The sequence below is a fragment of the Pantherophis guttatus genome, chromosome 10 (genome assembly GCF_059756535.1).
Source record: "Pantherophis guttatus breed Tessera chromosome 10, ASM5975653v1, whole genome shotgun sequence".
NCBI lineage: Eukaryota > Metazoa > Chordata > Lepidosauria > Squamata > Colubridae > Pantherophis > Pantherophis guttatus.
In genome coordinates, this window is record NC_142072.1 from 16,561,169 (window position 1) to 16,579,604 (window position 18,436).

Sequence of the window (18,436 nt, forward strand, 5' to 3'; positions counted from 1 at the left end):
GCTGAGTCAACCTTGAGCCTGGTGAGATTTGAACTTACAGTAATTGCAGACAGCTGGTGTTAATCACAATGCTATCAGTCTGCTGAGCCACCAGGCCCCACCAGGCCCCACTTTCAAGCCACTTTGACTTGCATCTGGAAGTCTATACGGAGCCAGTAAGAGCTTATGGAATAGTGGTGTTACATAGATGTACTGATGTTTGCCCGTTACTGCTCAATGTGACTGAACCAGTTGCAGCATCTGGATCATCTTCAAGGGCACTTCCATGTACAGCATACTACAGAATCAAAATGAAAGCTAACCAAGATGTGAGTGATGATGAGCAGGACCTCTTCATCCAGAAAGAGATGCAAGATGGAGCCTTGTACTGCCTCCCAATCAAGTAAGCTCAGGTGGACCTCCATATTATCTGCAGCTCTGAATGGGCGAGTGAGTTTTTAAATACAGTAAATCTTCAGATGTGGCCCAGCTGCTTGGTCTTCCTAGGATTAGGCATTAAATCTACTGAAATTAACCAGCTCAACTAGGTTTACCTTTAGCTCAGATTATGTCTGGTAAGTACAAGAAAAAGATACAGAATTATTAATATAGTTTCAATTCATCAGAATTGATTTAAGAAATCACGATTATATTGTATGGTTTCTCTTACAGATTCACCAGCACAATACTAGCTGTAACAAGGAGCTGCAGCATTCCCTCACATTTCATATTGCATCTGCAGTATATCCATACATCTTTAATTTACACAATTAGTGGGGTGGGGTTCCCCCCCCTGTTTACAATAAGCTGCATAAAATTTCAGGAAAAGTATCCATGTCTCAGCAATTATCTCATCCAATCTGCCCAAAAGACCAATCTGATTTAAAATCATGGCTTGTTTCCCATATTACATTTTCAATACTTGATTGAATTCTGAAAAAAAAAAATTAAGACAAGAGTTCCTTTAAACGTATGTCCAGTATTGTCCCATGCTTTGATCCACTCCCATCTTTTTACATATAAATAAAGCATTACACAAAGATAATATATATATATTACAAGGCCATCTCACGCCTCATCACTCTAGCACAGCGGAGAAGAATCAATCAAAATCGCCTTGCCTTTTAGGCAAGGCTGCCTTTCGCAGGCTCCAAATCCCTGCTAGCCAATCGCGGCCAGGATTCCCTTTGACGTCTGAGCTGCCAAACGCCTTCTCCCGTCACCTCCCCTTCATTCCAACCCCAACTCCTCCTCTTCCCCGCCCATCCCCAGTCTAATAATCCAAGGGGGCGGGTCGCCGTCCCGAACTCCGCGCCGCGCCCTCCTCTCGCACCCAATGGCGACCACCCCGAACTTCTAAAGCTCGTCAAAGATTGGTCGTCCGACCCGAGCCAATCGCGCCGCGTCGCCGCCGTAGTATATAAATCAATGCTGGGGCTGAGCTCCCCGCAGTGCTCAAGCGTTGCGGGCGCGGAGTGAGGAGGGGACGGGTGGAAGGAAGGGAACTTGGCTCTTGCACGCGCCGAGGTTACGCCTTCCCTTTCCCCGCCCCCTCCGGTTCCCTCAGACCGATTTCTTTCCACGGGTGGTTTTGGTTTTTTTTTTTTTCTTTTTCCCGCCCTTTCTTCTCCTTCTGGAATTTTCCTCTGTTTTTGAGGGGGTGAAGCGGTTTCCTCAGCCGCTCGAGCCGTCTGGGTTTTTATCTCGGTTTGTGTAACCGCCTTTCTCCGGCGCTTCTCTGCTTCCCCACACCCACCCACCCACCCTTTCTTGTCTCCCTCGGGAAAGAGCCCCACCACTCCTCCTCACGATGCGCGCCACGGGGACCGGGACGGCTGGCACGGCCGCCGCGAGCTCGGGGAAAGCGCCGCCGACCACGCCGGCTGACGGGGATGAGCGCTTCAGCGTCCTGAGCTGGGAGCAGGTGCAGCGGCTGGACCACATCCTGGAGGAAGCCGTCCCCATCCACGGCCGCGGCAACTTCCCCACCTTGTCGGTGCGGCCCCGCAGAATCGTGCAGGTGCGTGAGGGAACCCCGAGGCCGACGCGGAGGACCCGCCCCGCAGCAGCCCGCTTTGGGGATCCCGGGTGGGGAGGAGGAGGAGGAAGATTTACCTCAGGAATGCAGCCTGCTTTTTCGGGGGTGACTGACTGACACGGGGTGGGACGGGACGCTTTCCGTGTGGAGGAAGGTGTCCCTCTGTCCTTCGGGGCCGGGGATGTGGGATCGTTGGGTGGGTGGATGGATGGCGGGGAGGGCCAAGCTGGCGGAAAAACGTGTCATTCGTTCGGAATGCGCATACATACCAGGGCTTCCTAAAATTAATAGTCGGTTCTCGGGCTTCCTCGGGAATTAAAGGGCCGCCTGCTGCCCGGCAGGATCTGCAGCTGGATCAGTCACTGCACGTATTTTAGCGGAGGAGCCGCCACCTTTTATTGAGAGGATGCTTAAGGTCAGGGTGGTAATTGCTCAAAGCTTTCTGCCTATTGTGTGGGTTAAAAGCACCGAAGCTTCCCTCTTGCCTATGGGGGCGGGGGAAGAGAAGCATGGAGAGTCAAATCGAATAGGACCCTGTTAAATTGATTTTTTTTTAAAAAAAGGGGGAGAATAGAATAGAATAGAATAGAATAGAATAGAATAGAATTCTTAATTGGCCAAGTGTGATTGGACACACAAGGAATTTGTCTTTGGGGCATATGTGCTCTTGGTGTTCATAAAAAGACAAAAGACAAGATACGTTTGTCAAGAATCATAAGGTACAACACTTAATGATAGTCATAGGGAACCAATGAGCAATCAAATCCTATTAGGAAACATTATAAGGAGAGGAGGGGATTGCATCTCCCTGGAAGCTTCCCCAGAGCTGCAGTCTCATCAGCGGAATACATATTTGTCCCTGAGTTTATTTGGAATTATTGAGCTATTTTAGGATATCCTAAACCCAGGTAGACTCCAGAGTTATATAGTGTCAAGAGGAGAGATGTAGGTTAATTGTTCTCACAATTTTTGGGGGGGGGCGGTTTTTTTTTTCCTTTAAAAAAATGTTTTCCACTCTGCCAGCTTCTTTTATTATTTTAATAGTATTTTTTAAAAAGTTATTAAGTGCCAGATTATTTTATTTTAATAGTATTTTTAAAATTTTATTCAGATAACTGTAGTGAAAGTTTAAAAATATAGTAAAGAAGCCACCAGGGTAGCTACAGGGCACTTAAAGCAACATTTTGGCCACTATCTACCCTATTCCACCCCCCATAGAATTTGACATAGTGTACATTCTTAGAAGGTCAGTCTTTTTTTTTAATGGTCTTGATAAAGCTTCCTATAATGCTCTATTAATTAAGTTAGCATTAATTCTACGCCCTCATTCCTATGAACTTTAATCATCTGTGGGTAAATTTAGGTGCACTTTTTGCTGAACGAATAGCTCAGTTGTAGCTTAACTAGATTATCTGTAGATGGCAGACTATAGTTTAATGCTCAGTAACTCTTCATATGCATATCTAGGTCAGAGATTACTTATTTCTGGCTAATAAATTTTGTGCATCCAAACTCTTGGATTAATTTTTGGTTTATTATACTGTGGAAATGCAGAAAATGGTAACCATAATGACTATGTTGTGTTTAGCAATAATATGAGGTGATCCAATAACAGACTTTCAATTATGTTACAGCAGTGTGATACTTTTTTTTTTCTGAACTGCAGTTTTCAAGTTCTTGAGATGCAGCTAAAAGTTAAACTATTCATTAGTTTAAGCATTATTTTGTCTAGGAAGGGGTAAAGCTGTATGAAATATTAGTATAAAAATAAACTGCCCACTGGATGGCTGCTGTAATGGCTGCATTATGAAGTGAAAAAGGTTGTAATCCCAAGAAAAATAGGATTTGGAGGAAGGTATCTTTGAGATTTATTCTGGGGTGCAGTGGGGTAATCACTTAGGTCTTCTGTGTCAAAAGAAAGTTTTATGTTATTTTCTTAGATCATTTTGTGAAGTTGCCTGTAGTTCAGGACAGTTTATGCTATAATATTTGTTGGCTTTTAAGATGCCACAAGGCTTTTCAATGCATTGGTTTATAACAATGACATTAAGAGAAATTAGTTTCCAGGTAATGTTTTCACACATAAGATTACTAGGCCATCAGACCTTTGGAGCAGAGTGGTGTGTTGATTTGTGAGGAATGTAATGAAGCAGTAGGACTGCAACTCCTGATAATCAAAGATCCTTAAGAAGAAAGATATATGACTGCAATTAGTTTGGGAGGAGGGCAAAAAGTAATTTCTATTATGCAGTATAGGTATTCATAGAAATGATTTAATACACAGTTTCCATTCACTTTGAGGGGTAGAAATAACTAGTATCTTTATGTGCCCTATTTAGAAGACAGTCCTGACCTAAACAGAGCTGTACAGCATTTAAAATGGGTGGAGTTAAATATATGCAGGTTCCAATAATTGGTGTCCAGATGCAATGAGAATTCTTAGATGAAGCCTTGGGCTTGTGAACTTTGGTATAAATAGGTTATACATGAAGGACTGAACATTTTGGAGAATGGACCCTTTAGTTCCTTGGTTCCAAGCCTTTCATAAGTGGCTAGAGTTAACTTAGGTATACAGACAATTCCTGGATTAAAAACTTCTGACCCATACTTACGAATAGGTTCCCTATTACTAAAAATGGCAGATGGTATTCTCTTTCCTTAAGCTGACAAACCACTGAAGCTGCCTGTTTTTAATATACAAGCTCTTTTCAGCGGTTCATAAAAACACAGCACATCTTCAGCAGTTTATCATCTCTAGGAAGGAGAAAGCTGTCCACCATTTTTTGTAATAGGCAGCCCATTTGTAAGTATGAGTTCTGATTTACATACAAATTCATGTTAAAGACAGGTGAAACTTGTTCTTAACGTTGTTGACAATCTAAGGCTACACATGCTTTGAAGTTTCATAGTTTCTTGACATTAACTGTATTGGTGAGAGTTTACACTCAGAACATTTTGAAGATGTAGGTTGCTAACCTTTGCTCCAACTCTATTAGTGCCTAGGAATTTTCAGTCTCAGAATTGAATTTGGGGAAATGCTACAAGGGAAGCATATGATGCTAAGCAAATCAGTGTATCCCTTTGCTATGACTATGTCTGCTGGAATCTGTGGTTGGTAGGTCACAGCTTCCCCCACTGGTTATATGCCGATTCTAAACTACATACAACTTTTGGGTCAATGATAACTAACAGAATGTCAAAGATATGGAACTAAGAGGCATACTACATCTTGGACAGAGCTGTGCCTTAATAATGATTACTGGTTGGTCTTTACTGGGAGGAATCTAGATGGTGTAAGTTTTTAATCTCAACCAAGGGTGTCTCTCTTTTAGAAAAATACTTGTTTCCATAAAGGAATATTCATGTTGAAGCCTGTGAGTGGCTGAGTTTGTACACAATTCTAAATCATAATCCAGAGTTAACGAACCAAAGTTGCTATGTTCACATATGTTGTACCAAATAGATCGATTGGATGGATTATGTGCTGTCAAATTGGTGATGACTGTTAACAATCATATAGATTTTCTCCAAGAAAGGCATGTTTTATTATGGCCTAATTTGGTATTCTGATTCAAGCTGCATTAAAGCATTATATGCTTTTATTTTTATCATAGCTAGTCTTGTTGTAAACACTGTTTTAGTTTTGTGTAAAGAGTTGTGTAGTACATTTTTTAATGTATTGGTGTTTTGAAATAATGAGTGTTGCCTTTTACACTGCTGGAGTTCATAGGCATGCTAATTCATGACTAACAAGCAACAGTGCCTAAACCAAAATCAAACCATATCTCGGCATATTTTGTAAGCCTTGCCATTTTATTAAGCTGCATTATGTGATTTCTTTTGGTTTATATTGTACAACTACTGCTTGTTAACTATGATTTATTTTTTTGAATGTGTGAATGAAGCCACTCTGTAGCATGCCTGAGCCATTGTTTTCCAACAGTCAGCTAGACATAGGTGAGGATTGTACTAGATTCCCCACTACAATTCTACAGAGCTTTTCCCTCCCTTTCAGCAAAAGTGAAAGGGAACAGTGTGTTCTCACATTTGCCTGCAACAATCCCGAGTTAAAAAAAAAAAGTTGCAGTCTGTTTATGCTGTGTTGGCAAACTCTTTACTCATGGAAAAAAGAATGAAAAAGAGGCAAATGCCTGCTCTTGAAAGTAGTACAGAGTTTTCTTGTGGATTATATAAAAGCAGGAATGCAGTCAATAAAAGTTAAATTCCTGCCCATCAATTGTGCCCATAGAAAGGGTGGCCTAAGCTTTTCTAAGTTGTCACTACAGATCAGCTGTTCAGAAGCTTCTAACCTTTTTGGAGGGGCTTCACAGACCTTGGGGAGAAGTGTGCCTTGCTTTTCTTGTAGTCAGCTATTTTCAGGTCACCTTTCCATTCCAAAGAGCTCAGTACTGTGCTAATTCATGTGTGAAGGCTAGTGCTGCAGATGTATTGGAAGTTGGAAATCCCTACCAGCTGTGTTTTCAAAGGGAGAGAAAATGCTGAAAGGCAAATATTTGGATTTTTGTGGGACCTGAGTAAAACAAGTCTCTAACAATGAGAACATGTTGACCCTTTTGCAACATGCTGTAAGGGATATAACCAATTACAAGAATCAATTCTCAAAATATTAACAACATTCTTCCTCTTCCATACTGCTCTTACTCATCTTTCTCCTTTTCCTCATAGGTAGATCTATGCTATAGCTTTCCATCTTAATTTGTAAGAAAGCTCACTTGAGACCTCAGTGCATTTTTTTTTTTGCACCGAAAAAGATTGTGAGGCTATTAAAGCTTTTGGGCAGGGAGGCACAAATGTAAAATACTATGGAAAACAAATTAGCTCATTCTTGGGAGTTCATAATTAATACATTTGATGAAGCTATTTTAAGTTTTATGTTTCATTCTGATCTGACTAACTTGCATGGTGGTTGGCCTCTCACTTGGTATTCTGCAATCTGCTTATTTAGATCTTGGAATCTGCTAGCAGAAAATAAATCTGCTGATGAAGGTGGTGTCTGGTCTTTTGACCTTGGCTGAATGCCATGCAAAAGTTAGTCTGTTTTAGTATAAAATAAAAATGAAAAGAAATAGTCAAAGCTTCTCTGGTCATTAATGACTGGCATATATGATTACACACTGTCTTTAGGTAAATTTTATATAGGGAATTTCTTTCTAAATGTTGGTTCTTTAGTAGGGAGACTTTGGCCAGTAAACTTGTGATGCCTGTAAAACCGAAAAAGAATGTCTAGAATTAGGAAGTAAGAAAAACCTGGATAATGGTACACATCCAGATATATTAATGGAAGATAAGAAAATATGCTGTAGCAGCCTTCCCCAGTCTGAGCATCCTGCAAATGTGCAGACTTCCATTCAAAATTTTAACAATTCCTAGTAGGGAAAGACTAATCTACTGAACCTACTGTATAGTCCACTTTGATGGACTATTATAGTACTGTACAGGTAATCCTTGATTTACAACCATTTGAAGTTACAACAGCACTGAAAAAAAGTGACTTATGAACATTTTTCACACAACTATTGCTGCATCCCTGTAGTCACATGATCAAAATTCAGGTGCTTGGCAACCAGCATGTATTTCTGATTGTTGCAGCTTCCTAGGGTCATGTGATTATTATTTGCCACCTTCCCAGCTAGCTTCCTGACAAGCAAGGTCAATGGGGAAAGCCAGATTTGCTTAATGATCAGGTGATTCACTTAACTGCAGATTCACTGAATAACCATGGCAAAAAGATTGTAAAATGGGCACAATTCATTTAACAACTGTCTTGCTTAGCATCAAAAATTTTGGGCTCAATTGTATCGTAAGTCAAAGAATAAATGTAATCATGTCAGATAATTTAGCCTAGGTTAATGCTTATTTTCCAAAAACTGAATATCATAGGTTTATATATCAGTTACATATTTCTGTGGGCTGCTTAACTTGCAGATGAGAAAATATTATAAAAGAACCCTAAAGATGGGAACAGCATAAAGCTGGTTTGGGAGATTGATGAGGTAGTACTCGTCTTGGACCTGAATTTCCATTGTTAAGATGATTGTTAAGTGAGTTGCTCCTGAATTTATGACTTTTTCACCACAGTTATTAATGTATCATTGCAGTTAAGTGAATCACATGGTCAGTAAGTGAATCTGACTTCTCCCATTGACTGATTGCCAGAAGCCAGCTGAGAAAGTGGCAAATGACAATCATACGACCCCAGGATGCTGCAGCTGTAGAAAATGCATGCAGGTTGGCAAGCACTCAGTTTTTGTTCACTTGACTGGGGGTGCTGCAGCAGTTGTAAGTGTGAGGACTATTTTTAAAGCAATTTTTTTCAGTTCCATTGTAACTTCAAATGGTTACTAAACAAATGGTTGTAAATCGAAGACTACCTTTAATGAAGGCATTGTTCACATTTATATTGATCTAACTTTGTCAATATAAAAAGGAAATAACATGACAGCCACTTCACATCAGTTGATGTCATCTTTTTAACATCTCTAGCATATGTCAGCTTCTTTTTGTTCCTTTTCAGTCACTCCTGGGTTAATGAAAAATGTTACAGGCATAAAAGTTCAAAGCAATGTGCTCTCCATTTCATTCACCAGCTTGGACTTTTCTGGAAAGGTAAAATTGTAAATGTCATTGCTGACGATAGGATGGATTTTAATGTGCTTATTAGAACTGGGAATATACAGTGTACTCTGAGATGAGAACAGCCTGGAGCAGATTGTTTGCTTGATCACAGTTCAGTTGAACTTTTACATTGACTTTAGAATTACCCAACCATTTATAGCTTTAGTATTTGCTTTAAGTGTATCCTGTCTTGGCAGGAAGTGAGCCTCAGCACACTTGGATCACTGAATGAGGATTGTGCTTTGCTTTGGCTTGATAGATATATAATTTGGACATCACTTTAATGCCTGTCATTTCATATATATAGCTGGTCTAAATTTTATTTAACAAGTTTTGTGGTTGCATGATTTGAAGATTCTTTGATTTTATTCCAGCAGTGTAACCATTACACCACATGGTCTTGCAGATGATATTTCTTTACCTAGAGATTACATAACTTTGTGACATAATATAAATCCATGTTCATTAACATATACATTACTTTGGAATACTCTTTCTATACTTCATTGGAAGTAGACCTCCATGGGTGCACACATTTATACTTGATGCTTGTAATTTCTGCCCAGTGAGAAGCTGGACCAACTGCTTCCAGTACAGTCCATTTGCCCTTAAATAGCCTGCTCGGCTCAGTGTGTCATCACTGCCACAAATTACTAAGGATTTGTTTGTCTATAAAGTAGCAACACTGTGCTTAGTAGGCACTAATGTTGTGCCAAAAAGCTGCTTGCATATTCATTTTATATGGGAGGTGGCTTCATTCCTCTGCAATGACTCAGATGTAACAAGGCACATTGGGTTCTATTTTTTTAAAGCATTGAACAAAACTTGCTGCCTTTCACTACAGTAATTGCCAGGAGCTAAAGTGTTTCCATGGGAAGTGCATGTTTGTACTCACATAATGCATTATATGAAAATTACACATTCTGTACTAATTGTATTGCAGAACTCTAAATTAGGGCAGTTCTTTCATACAGAGTTTTTCTGGTTCTATCTTTTGAACCACATACTCCAACTGTAAAATGTGTGCATGAAAAAATATATCTAGATTTAAATCCATCCTTACACATGGGAAGTTATTAGCTGATATTAAGAGTAGTCACTGTATCTTAGTCTAGTCTATCCTACTTAATTGTAGTTTTGGGGAAAATTGCACAAGGAAGAGCTATGTGCGTTGCCTTGAGCTTCTAGAGAGAAAATGAGTTAGGAATGCAATACATAAAGACATGTAAATGTTTTTGTGCTAGTTTGATACTTGCTTCAATCATTAATTAGACATCTTTTATTGTAAACCGCCCAGTCACTTAGGTGAGATGGGCAGTGTGGAAATCTGATGAATAAATAAATAGGCACTGCAGAACTTGAAATTCTGAAAAGGAGAGTCACGATGGCTGCCAGGCAATTCTAGTATACCTATCGCTTTACTCTCTGAACACAGAAGCCAAGCTAATAAGAGATGTCAATCTAGAGACAGAAACTTCTTGATACCACCAAAGCAGGCTGAATCCCTTTTAATATGGCATTCTGTCCAGGAGGAGGTTTGACATGGTATGGAAGAAAAAAGAACATTCCATATTTTTTAGAATACAGCATTCTGTTTCTAGGTTTTTAATTTTCAGCTTCCTTACAGATTACTTAAATTCATATTGTGGTAATTTCCAAAATGTGCAGCCATAAAATTTCTTAAAGCAAAAATTAATAAGACTGGCATATTCTTGCACACATTTAGTCCTGTATTTGACTACCTAAATAGAGTAGTCAATCTTACTCAAGCACTGGATGGTGTCCCATCTCTACCATTCCATGTTAAATTACCTGGTGAACTATCTTTGGATTATGGAGCAATGTTTTTGATGGGTAAAGGCTAGCTACCAGCACCTGATATTTTGAATTATATCATTGGCAGTGAATTATGACGAATATAGAAGTGCATACAGGGCTCAAGTAGTTGAATATAGCTATGACTATAGGGTGGGTGTGATATGGAACATGTAACAGCCAGTATAAAAGGCTTGGCTGGCAAAGCATGGAAAAATGCTGATTTGGCATGAAGGTATTTCAGAGGACAAGCAGTAGCATGTGGGATATGGGTTTGGCTGGTGATTAATTGAATTTTGTAGGGTGTAGGACAGCAGTTGGAGATAGCATTGATGCTGATGAAGAGGTTTTAGAAGGTAAGATGTTGAACAGTGACAGATTGGACTGAGATTTTCAGCTGATAGATTCTAATTTTCTCTCTCAAGCATAAACAGCACTGTCCAAATAAACTATGGTGCAGTCTTTGTATATATGCTGGTTAGGAGTTTTGCCATTTTAAATGGTGATGCCTTGAAAAGAATATACACTGGTACAGTATGTAAAGTTATAGCTTTGACAACAAATGACTATAGCAACAATGGTACTCAAAGTGTCAAAGTAGCTTTTTAAAACCAATACAAAAAGGAAGGATATAATTCACTTTTCCCCCTCCTTCAGTCCCTGGATGCAAATATGAAGAATTCTGTGCCCTTCTGACATTTTTACATGACCTACTTGGTCACCCTGAAATAAATTCTGCAATGCAGTTCAAAAAGTTTTCTTGATCAGATAACTTTTGGAAGTATCCCCATTAACCAGTGACATTGAAATATTCTAATAGAAAAGCACATTCTTCTTATTTCAGTGAGTTGTTTAACAAAGTAATATAAGTAAAAGTAATAGATTGTTTTTACAAAAACATATAGACTTGGTTTAATTCTGTTTTAGTTATTCAATTATACTACACAAAGACACTGACAAATTAGCCAGGATCTGCATTCTGATTTAGCTAGAGTAATTCAACTCACAATATTTATGCACACATAAACTTGATCACTTCAGCAATATTAGAAATATTAAATATTGATAAGAATCTCCCAATGCATCCCATAATATCTGTCCAATTAATTGAATGAAATATATCTTGCTTCAAGTTCTCTTACAAGAAACCCCACAACTTTGCAGAACAATGCTGTTGTAACATGCAAAAGGACAAGTGTTCTTAAAGGGAAATGAGGGCTAGTCTTTGTATACCTCTAAAACCATAACATTACTAAATGGCACATAGCAGTTCATTGTACTGTAAACAGAAATGATTGACTCTGACCAGAAAATATTAGCCAGTGCTAAATACAGAGTTCACCAGTCTTGAGCATGTAACCTAAAAAGGCAGTTACTGTTCTAATGCCTGATGTGTCTTGTCTCTAAACCAAAAGAGGTAAGGAATATTTAATATGCCTATTCTGCCAGATGGCTAATGATACACTGTAGCTATACAAATTGACCAGTATTCTCAGTAAACAGACGTCTTCTGTAAGATTTATTCTTCTGATATTAAATTATCCAGTTTGCAACTGTGTGCTAGTTGTGAAACAGGAAAAAAAACCTCCCAGAGGACATTTAAACTTTTTTTCCCCTTAAATTTGTATAATTGCTGTATAATCTGGGTTTTTTTCAGATTGTACAGGTAGATATATTAAGAGTAGCTTGGTATTTATTCACTTTCTTGAACACCATTAGAACCTCCAACCTTACCAGAAAGCTAATGACTAGCTTTATTTTGGTAGAATAAAATCCTCATGCTCTGGGTTTTGGTGGTCTGAAATTCTGTATCTTAACATATATTTTCCTAACTGGGTGTAACATATGCTTTCATTATAAGGGTCTCTGTCTGAAGCCTGCTTCCGAGATTGTGGCCTGACTTAGTCCTGATGACTAAGATGACACTTATGTATATCAGTATAGTACAGCCATCTGAATATCTCATATATCTTTTGTGAATGTCTACTGAAGTGATAATAATTGATTTTGGAAGAGAACTAAAAGACTGGGGGGGGGGTGTTAATCTCAACCCTATATAATAATTTTGATTGTAGTTACAGCCTGAGTTGCATTTAAATTTGAACAAATTTGCAGCTGCATGATTGTTGAACTTAAATTTTTCACAAGGTGTTTAAAGCTGTATGGTTGTAGGTCCATAGAGAAGCAGCTTTTCTTTGTCCTTAAACCTTGGCAATCTGGAATATCACTCACCAGTTTTTTAACTAACATCAAACTTATTTCACATTTCAAACTACAACCTCAAATTTATATCATTTGCGCTACAAGAAAGTTGTAGGAGAATTCCTGACTTTGAAAGTAAAGGTGATAAGAGAAGGCCCAAGTATTTATTTTGAACCTGTCAGGGCAGATGCTACCTTAAGACAGAAGAACAACAAAGTATATGGAAGATCTGTTCATCTGTAACTATGCATAATGAAATCAGGATTTCAGCATAATGAAATCCTGATGTCACACCAAACATTCAGTAAAAAAGCGGTCTACAGATTATTGGTAAAGTTAGTTGTTAATCCCTTTCTCCTATACTACTCCTATTTAAAAATTATTCACCTGAGCTGCTGTTTATCCCATAAGACAAGTATGCAAACAGCAATACAACAGTAGATTTGATAATTTCCAGGCATTATATTCAGCTGGGCTCATAGGAATGTCTCACATTTGGCTATTACACTGTTCTTTTTGGCTTGATTTTCTGTATTGTTTCTAAAGATACTAAGGACATTTTCACATATTTCTAATTTCCTAGCCTGTGGTCTGTTACATTTCCCATTGAAACTGCTTTCCACACCATTAGTTACTGTCAACTCGTACCAATTTGCCTCTCCTTGCTTTGCAGGTGGTCCGTAGTCGTCTAGAAAAGCAGGGCATCACTGTCCACAATGTGAGGCTGAATGGCTCAGCAGCTAGCCACGTGTTGCACCAGGACAGCGGTCTGGGGTATAAAGATCTGGATCTCATTTTTGGTGTTGATCTGAAAAGCGAGGATATTTTCCAGCTGGTAAAAGATGTAGTGATGGATTGTCTCCTGGATTTCCTCCCTGAAGGGGTAAACAAAGATAAGATCACTCCCATGACTCTGAAGGAGGCCTATGTGCAGAAGTTGGTGAAAGTGTGCAATGAAACTGACCGCTGGAGCCTTATATCACTGTCAAACAACAGTGGGAAGAATGTGGAACTCAAATTTGTAGACTCTCTCCGGCGGCAGTTTGAGTTCAGCGTTGATTCTTTCCAGATCATATTGGACTCACTATTGCTCTTTGGAGAGTGCTCAGAAAATCCAATGTCTGCAAACTTCCACCCTACTGTCACTGGGGAGAGTATGTATGGGGACTTTGAGGAGGCGATTGATCACCTGAGGAACCGAATTATAGCTACTAGGAATCCAGAGGAAATCAGAGGAGGTGGGCTTCTGAAGTACTGCAACCTCCTCGTGAGGGGATTTCAAGCTAAATCAGAAGTTGACATGAAAGCCTTGCAGAGGTACATGTGTTCGAGGTTTTTTATAGACTTTCCTGACATTGGGGAACAACAACGAAAGCTGGAGTCTTACCTCCAAAGTCACTTTGTAGGGATGGAAAGCAAAAGGTATGATTGCCTGATGACCTTACACAGAGTGGTAAATGAGAGTACGGTGTGCCTGATGGGACATGAAAGACGACAGACGCTGAACCTCATTGCCATGTTGGCCCTCCGGGTCCTGGCTGAGCGGAACATAATTCCAACTGTCACAAATGTGACTTGTTATTATCAGCCAGCACCATACATCAGTGAAATAAACGTCAACTATTACGTAACCCACATGCAACCTCTTCTGCCTTGCAGTCACTCCTACCCAACGTGGCTCCCATGCAGCTGAATGCTGAAAAAAGCTCCAGTCTTTGTCTTCTCAAGGAGCAGAGGCTGTGTGTTCAGAAGAAAAGGAAAAAAAAAATAGGTCTCTTGCTCTGAGTATCTTGCTCTTACATTGGAACTATAAGTCTACTTAATCGTGGGAAATTGTGCAGTGATATGTCTAATTACCAGATATGTTTACAGGAAGAAAATGCTTGAGTTAATGTATAAGGTGGGTGGAAAGGATTAGGTTAAAAGCAGAGCTGCACTACCTTAAATGCAAGCTGATTTTTTTTTCTTAGTGCAAGAAGCATTATGGGCTGTGCAGACTCTATTTTTTTCTGAACATATTTCAAAGTGGTTAATTCCTTTTAAGGGACCAAAGAAATCTTATACAAGTGCCTGCAACCAAAAAAGAAATACTGTAATTTTTTTTGTAGTGGCAAAAATATATATTGACAGCTTAGTTATGGATGTTTGCCAGGAATTTTTGGTTTTAGGATCACACATTCATTTCTGTCAAGGGATCTGAGGTAGGCAGAGGCTTTCCACAGCAGCCACTGTAACAGGTTGCTGTCTGATGGACCAGCAGCACTGATTAACAGCTGGAGCAGAGCTGGGATGGGGAACTAAATGGGGGTTCAATTCATAATGATAAGAGAATTTCTAATGAGATGGATTATGTGCCCTCATTGCAAAGGCTACCAGAGGAAATAGGAACTACCCTGAATTATTATTATTAAGTTGAATTATTATTCAATTTAATGTGCAGTGCCAAAACCCTAACACTTTAATTCCTCTTAAAGGAAAGTCTATAGATCAGTATGTTGCTGTGTGGATCAGTATATCTTTTTCATGCAAGGAGCAGTTGTTCCCAGGCTTTAATGGCCTCTATGACTGTCAATGGTATTAGAGTAAAAATGAGCTGGACCAAAAACATAAAAAGGTACATGCATAGCCTTTGTCCTGGTTAACAAAAAGAACCAGTTAGACCCAGAACTGATCTGAGAAGCCCTCAGCTTTGTGTCTGATAGCCCATTACAGTATCTTGAGAATTGTGCTTCTCTCCCTGTTGGGTGTCTGTGACTACCTACTTGATTCCATGTTAGACTAAGGAAACATTTTAACACTGCTTGTTATGACTGTGCAAAACTTTACAGTCTTAATTTGACAAGGTATCAGTGATGTATTGAATCAAGTCATCAAATTGAAGACTAGGTTTGATGCGTTGAATCAGATGAAGTGATCCAGTTTAGATGACTTTTTGTTTGAATTGAACTTAACAAATTGGATTAACACAGTTCACACTTTTGAACTGACAATTCAAATCTGATTTAGAAAAAATACATTTGGATCAGATCTGATTTGCACAGGTCCATTGCCTTGCTTTTGCTTATAAAATTTCAATGTAGAGAAAATTCCTCATGTGTTGCGCTTGCTACAGTAGAATAAGTAAGAGACGAGAGAGCTGTAGACAACTGTACACAAGAAATTGTTGATGTCTTGTCAAATTAGGTTTTGAAATAATTATATACCCAGCACAATAATTCTTCCTATATATTTTCTTGGATTGCATAGAAATTTTACAACATATCAGTTCAGATTAGTTTATACTTTTTAGGAAGCTGAGGCAGCAGATACTTTGCTGTTGGACATACCTGCTCTGTAAGGGATACACAAAATACTCCATGGTGTATCTTTGAAGGTTGACTTCTTTGCTAATCTGTTTTCTTTGCAATCAAAACTGTACCTTGTTGGAGCAGACTAAAAAAGAAAAGAAAAAAAGAAATAAAATATACTTGGATTTTGTCTAGCTAAACACCCTGCCTCTTCCTGAGAGACAATGAGCTGAGATGGTAAGGCAGTTTTTAACATCTGTTGACCAATACCTACCACAACTTCACCCACTTTGGTATTACTACAAGTTGTACAAGCTAAGAGAAACTTCTCAATTCTGATAAATCCAATGCTGTGTAAATAGAGTTCTTGATTATATAGGTGGCTTGAGATGATCTCTCCTCTATACTGGTGAAGTCTTCCATATTCTGCAATGCCTGATGATTAAGAGGGCTGCCCTAGGTTTCCTCTGCCACTTGAAGGAAGGCTTTGCTTTTCCAAACTGTCTCCTTTGACAACCATTTAATAATTCACATTTACAAGGAGAGAAATGGGTTTGCACTAAAACCGCACAGCTGGCTGCCAGCAATGTTTTTAGCTAAAATGATGGGTGAAAATTTAAAAAGTAAAAATTGCCTCTTTAAAAAAAAAAAACAGATCAATGCTGTGTTTGGGAGAAAAAAAGTTCTCCCATGTAATCAAGGGCTTGCTGGATGCTTTTTTTTTTTAAAGCACTTTTTGCTGTATGGGGATGTGTGGTGAAATATAAGTAGAGGCTGCACCAGATATATCTGCTGTGATACTGCTGTTTTCCTTGTGTGCATGAAAATATCCTGAAGAGTTTGACACTATGAATGGCACTTCTAGACTTGTGTTTGAATGTGTTCTGCAGCTATCAAATCTGTCATGCAATAAGCCTGACATACGAACTTTGGATTCTTTAGAATCTGTCACCATAAATAAATACAATGTATTGAACTCTGTTGGATTTACTTTACTTAATCATACATAATTTCGGACTGAAACAAAATGGATCTAAGTTAGCTTTCCCCAACCTGTACATTTTTGACAAACTGAACTACAAGGAAAGGCTGTTTTAGGCTACCCAAATTAAAAGGCTTCAGGAATAAAGGTGGCTTCCAAACTGCTATCCTTTCTCCTTCTAAGGGCATAATTGGCTTTTGCAGAGTAGGTGGAACGAAGTAGGGAATGCCATACTGAAGTTTCACTGCAGTCTTCAGCCCTCTTTGCTGATTGTATCTTCTACTGATGATTGGAAGATAACTTGTCCCAGTTCATCTATGGTACAATCTGAGGCAGAGAGCTACCACTCTAGGGTGCCAAAAGAAAAAAAAAAGGATAGGGAACATTGCTACACAGAAGTCACATCATTTCTACCAAGATATAAAATGATTCACATCTTCCTAATGCAATAATATTTCAGAATATATTTAAATTACTTTTCAAAACAGTTCTAGATGGAGGGAGCAAAGAAGAGACTCATATAGGTACATGGGATTTATGCATTGCCTTCACAACCAGGCCTCTGTTAGCTGCTTACTATGCTCTTCTTTCTAGAGTAAATGGAAAGTGTTGCATTGAGGTTTGGGACGCTATACTTCCAAGTATCCTATGTATATAGATAATTATATCTTAACATGGCTTGTGAATTGCCAAATTATTAGTGATAATGGATGCTTGCACTGGGGGAATAGCCTGGCTCTGTGTATCTTCCAGATACTTTATACTGCTATTCCAAAAACCATTTGCTATTGACTAGGCAAGTAAATGAAAGTTAATATCTAAAGCTACTGGAAGACATCAGGTGATCTAGTCTGGTTCTGATTTTATCTCTAGCCTCTTTCTGTAGTCTTCATTCTTGGCTTTACTAGCTATGCTCAGAACACTACTCAATACATCCTTCCATTGTGAAATTAATTTGGTCTTTAAATATAATAAGATATAGGTAGGGGGAGGGGTCTTGCCAAGTTTTTACCTCTTATGCCATTCCAATAGCACAAACCCTGGTCCTAATCCTGTCATTGGCGGTTGTCTCTGAAACTGACCAGAGCAGCACAAACCACCTGATGTGGTTGGCTTTTTCTATTGTTGGAGCAGATCACTCCTAAACAAAAGGATGCTTGTAGAAAACACTAGTTGTGATCTGAAAGGGGGCTTTCAATGTTTTGAGTGTTTGATCTCTTAAAAAAAAAAACCTAATAAAAATCTATTTTCTCAAAAGTTGGTCTGTCGTTTTTAATTGAACAGAAAAGCCAATATCAAAATGATGAAGGCTATGGTCAGTAAAAGCCTTACGTCCAGTCTAGTAAGCATCGGATGTATTAAATGTGTATACATGCTCAGCATATTGTTGGGGGAATTTTTAATTTGAGTCTAACAAATTGGAAGAATGCTCTACATAACAGTCCAATACTGGTTTAATAATAACCATAGCAATAAATTAAAAAGCCTTGTCAAAAT

General features: G+C 38.9%; 1 protein-coding gene across 1 annotated transcript; it reads left to right on the forward strand.

Annotated features, from left to right (window-relative positions):
- Positions 1–1,426: 1,426 nt before the first annotated feature.
- TENT5B (terminal nucleotidyltransferase 5B) lies at positions 1,427–18,196 on the forward strand. Its single transcript, XM_034413587.3, has 2 exons — positions 1,427–1,999; positions 13,344–18,196. The coding sequence occupies exons 1-2, from the start codon at positions 1,790–1,792 to the stop codon at positions 14,361–14,363; spliced, it is 1,230 nt and encodes a 409-aa protein (XP_034269478.1). The 5' UTR covers positions 1,427–1,789; the 3' UTR covers positions 14,364–18,196.
- The last annotated feature ends 240 nt before the right edge of the window (positions 18,197–18,436 follow it).